The following is a 4,290-nucleotide window of genomic DNA, read 5'->3' as shown; positions in this document are numbered from 1 at the left end:
TTATGGGCTTGATCCCAGTAATTTTTTTAAAGCTCAACTATTGTATCCTTCCACACTGGGTGAAGGCCTCGAACATAAAATGGCCAAGCAAGGTTAAAAACTTTTCCGTCAAAATAAATAAATAATAGGGGTAAAACACTAAAACAAATTGAATCACAAACAAGTTATAACCGATTGAATAATCAAATTCGGTCACTAAGAGATCAAAAGTAAATTTTATATTAAATACCGGTGATATTAACCATGTACTAGTACTTGAAATTGAAAAACGTACCTGACCACTAAAAAAAAGTAAAACTAAAATATTTATTTATGAAATGTCTAAACAACTACTTGACCTTTGCAAGAGGTAATCACATTAGATTGTTTAATTTACTGTCAATATTTTTTTTATTTAAGAAAGATCTTAAAGTATTGGTTGATCTAATTTTTAGGTTTTTATTAAGTTATTATTATAAAACATACAATTTTTATTGTGTTTATTTTCAGTCTCAACATACTTATTAAAATATTAAGCAAAGCATACCAAATCCAAATCCATAAGCCTGATATTAAGCAAAGCATACCAAAGTCTGATATTAAGCAAAGCATACCAAATCCAAATCCATAAGTCTGATGGTATTACATAGACATACAACCAAAATAAAATTGCGATAAAGTGGAAGTTATAATATTTAAAAGTCGATCCATACAATCAACAAATTATTTAAATTTAAGTGCGCCTTTTCTTAGCTCCATCACTTGAAGGACGACCAATGTTCATCTCTTTAGTCCCCTTACGCTTATTTTATAGAAAAAAAATGGTAGGAAGTTAGTTACATTAAACGTATTGTTTTTGGTTTTAAAAAAAAAAAGAAAAAAGAAAAAAAAACGTATGGCTTTTACTTAACGTCGTAATCGTAACCCATATTTTTTTTTTCTTGTCTTTACCTTTTTTGTAAGATCTACTAATGGCACCAAATACTCAAGCAATTTAACCTTATGCACCTACAATTCAAAAATCAATGTTAACGGTAACATAAATATATGGATTAATTTATTAATAATTTTAAACTATAATTATAAATTGTTTATTGTTATTACCTTGACTCTTTTATCCTTGTCTTTGACTGTTGACTTCCCTGTCAGCTTACACTTGGCAAACCCTTTGTTAGTGTTATTCTTGTCTTTGACTGTTGACTTTCCTTTGAGCATACACTTGGTAGTCCCTTTGGTAGTGTTAATTTTCTTCACTTGACATTATTGATCCTTACTACCATATTTCTTCCCTTTGACCACTAATTCATTAGTCACCTTCCCTTTGATTTTATTCTTTGTTGTACCCTCTTTGACTTTGTCACTGCTTTCAGTTGCTGCACTCTTCTTATTGTTACCTGGTTTCTTGAAACCCATCTCTGCGAGAGTTTTATTTCTAGACCCCTTTGGCCTACCACGAGGTTTTTGTTTAATATGGGATCTTCCACTGTCACATCACTAGGAGGAAACAAATCTGCATTATCCATATCAAGATCAGTTGTATTCTCCTGTGTCTGATTTGTGCTTTGCCTTCTTAAGCCAGATTCATCGGGAAATGACATGGAAATACTCTCTGCTGATTTCCTAAGCCTGCATTGTTCAATTTCAATTCAGATCTGACATAGCATTTCTGGCAATGTCTATAGCATCATCATTCACCATAGCTGCTTCGTCACATAACTCTTCGAACTCAGCCATCAACTTATTGTACCTTTTTACAGCGGCAGATTTATTTGGGTCATGGTATGAAACCCCGACTCGAGTGTGTTTCCTAAAAATATCCTTGCGCCATCGACTAACAACATATATGTCTGGTATATCAATCACACGATTGTGCTCTAGTATTTGCATCATATGGTTGCACATGATTCCATTTGTTACAAATTTATGGCATTGATAGTCGACCTCTTTGGTCACCTTGATAAATGTTGCTGTCATATACCTTCTTCGACTGGTTAAGACTTCTTCACTCTGTCCTTCAGGAACAATTCAAAGACGGTCTTCAACTGCATACTCAAGTGTATTTTCATCCAACATTTGATTCTCTTTATAGTTACAATACATCATTCGAGTACATTCCGTTTGCACCTCTTGAAACTTGTTGTCTGCGTACTTAGTTTGAAAAAAACTTCTCAACAGTGAAACCAGTTACTATCCTCCTTACATATTTTGCACGATTTGCATCAGCAGCTGTCTCGTCTCTCACACGCTTATCCATGGCCTTCGCATACTTTAGAGGAAATTCAAATAGTTTGGTTTTTCGATTCACATAACCGTCAAAGAAAATGTTTATACTCTCAACCCGCTGAGTTGTGTTCATCCTAGCCCAAAAGTAGTCCCTCATGAATGGCGGAACCCACATATGTCGCTTCTCCTATAGGCCAGACAACCAATCATTTTTTTTTCCAATTAAAATTCAGTTATTAGCGAAGCCTACCTTGTCTCGAACTCACTAATAGTCAAACTTTCATATACTGTCGCCTTCAAAACTCCCTTGAAATCTTTGTACCTGAACATATTCACAGAGCATAGATGAATTATTCCACAAACTAATTTATAATTTATCTAACAAGTAAGAGGTAAATTATAGCTCATGTAAGCTCAATCATATACAATCATTTAAGTCAAATATTTATAGTTTCCTATCTTATGCCAACTATTCAAATAATAGGAAATCGATCATATCTTAACATAAAATTGGACGCAATCAAGACCATTGCCCACATTCATTCATGTAATCAACATAAGCTTATGTACTCAAGACCCTCCCGGTGAAATTATACAAATAATTCCATGATTGGCGACAAATTTTTTATACAAATCAATAATCCTAAAAAAAAGATAACTTTTACCAATACTTTAATATCTAGTCAAATCAAATGGTAACTACAGAGTAACAGAATATAAATACAAACCTTTGACATTTCCCTAATTTATCTGGAATTTTCCTCATAATGTGCCAAATGCACCATCTATGTCGCGTCAAAGGCATAACCTCCTCTAAGGGCTTCCTTATGGCCGCAGCCTGGTCAGTCAGAATTGCACCCGGAGCTTGGTTGTTCATGCATAACAACCACTTTTCAAATATCCATCTAAATGTATCACAATTCTCATGGGAAACCAGTGCACATCCCAATAGTATAGTTTTTCCATGGTGGTTTACGCCAACAAAATTAACAAATGGTAACTCATACTCATTTGTCAAATAAGTAGCATCGAAGCATACAACATCACCAAATTCTTCATATGCGGCCCGACTACGCCCATCAACCCAAATAACATCTTTCAACCGGCCCTCTGGGTCTAAGCGTTCAGAATGAAAAAAAATTGTTGTTGCCCCTTGTTGCATTTTTCTAAAGTAACTCATCAATGCTGCTGCATCACCCCCAACCATTTTCAACCTTCTTTCCTTGTATACGACATGCGACAAATCTTTTATAGTAAATTGGAGGTTATCTAGCCCTTTTACTTCAGTTGCAAAGCAGCCATGAATTTGTGAAATGGGCACACCTTCTTCGAAAAAGTCTATCAACCTCCTCTTAACCTTCGATGTTATGCTCTTTATTCTATACTCCTTAACAAGCTTTGCCTTACGTGGTGTAGGGTTGTGCGTATGTCCCAAATGCACCTTCTTTATCTCCCACTCCCCATCACGATTAAGACTAGCATATACCTTTGCTGGACACTCACATTTTTTAGATTTTCGCTTACATTTGTTTAACTCATCCACACACACACGACCCCCAACTACTCCACCTGAACCAGATACATCCATAGCCTTTGCCCTCTTCTTGGCATCCCTTATTGCTCTCATGTCTGGTCTTCCCCAGCATTCAAACCTCCATGTAGTTGTAATACGGTCTCTCCCATCACCTTTCTAATACACACCTTGTGCCCTAGTCACCCCAAATCCCTACTGCTCGGCATATTCTTTATACTATGACTCGACATCTTGCCAACTCTTAAAAATCATTCCAACCTTAGGAGGTTCAACAGAATTCACCATACTCACGTCGTTACTACCAACAACTGTCTGTAATGTCTCAATTGTGTTGATGGGAGACATAAATTGATCACCGTTACGGTCCCCTAACCCATCTTCACTAACAATGTCATGCTCATCGTCATATTCACGTCCTTCTTCTAATGTGTTGTTTGTGTTGATGGGAGACATATATTCATCATAAAGTTGGTCATCATCATCACGGTTAAGATCAATAACAGTGTGATGAACATCCCTACATTCACTTCCATCATCCATACTATCACCCATCT

The 4,290-nt window shown here is 35.8% G+C and overlaps 1 protein-coding gene across 1 annotated transcript; it reads right to left on the bottom strand.

Moving 5' to 3' along the window:
* Window positions 1-1,620: 1,620 nt before the first annotated feature.
* LOC110689459 (protein FAR-RED IMPAIRED RESPONSE 1-like) lies at window positions 1,621-3,829 on the bottom strand. The gene is made up of 4 exons (XM_021866248.1): window positions 2,931-3,829; window positions 2,491-2,524; window positions 2,180-2,389; window positions 1,621-1,986 (listed from the first exon to the last, which is right to left on the bottom strand). Exons 1-4 carry the CDS (start codon window positions 3,827-3,829, stop codon window positions 1,621-1,623), a joined length of 1,509 nt encoding a protein of 502 aa, XP_021721940.1.
* Between the last annotated feature and the right edge of the window lie 461 nt (window positions 3,830-4,290).

The sequence above is a fragment of the Chenopodium quinoa genome, unplaced genomic scaffold (genome assembly GCF_001683475.1).
Source record: "Chenopodium quinoa cultivar QQ74 unplaced genomic scaffold, ASM168347v1, whole genome shotgun sequence".
In the NCBI taxonomy this organism is placed as follows: domain Eukaryota; kingdom Viridiplantae; phylum Streptophyta; class Magnoliopsida; order Caryophyllales; family Amaranthaceae; genus Chenopodium; species Chenopodium quinoa.
Note: the sequence above shows the minus strand (reverse complement) of the source record. Positions and strands in the feature narration are given on the sequence as shown.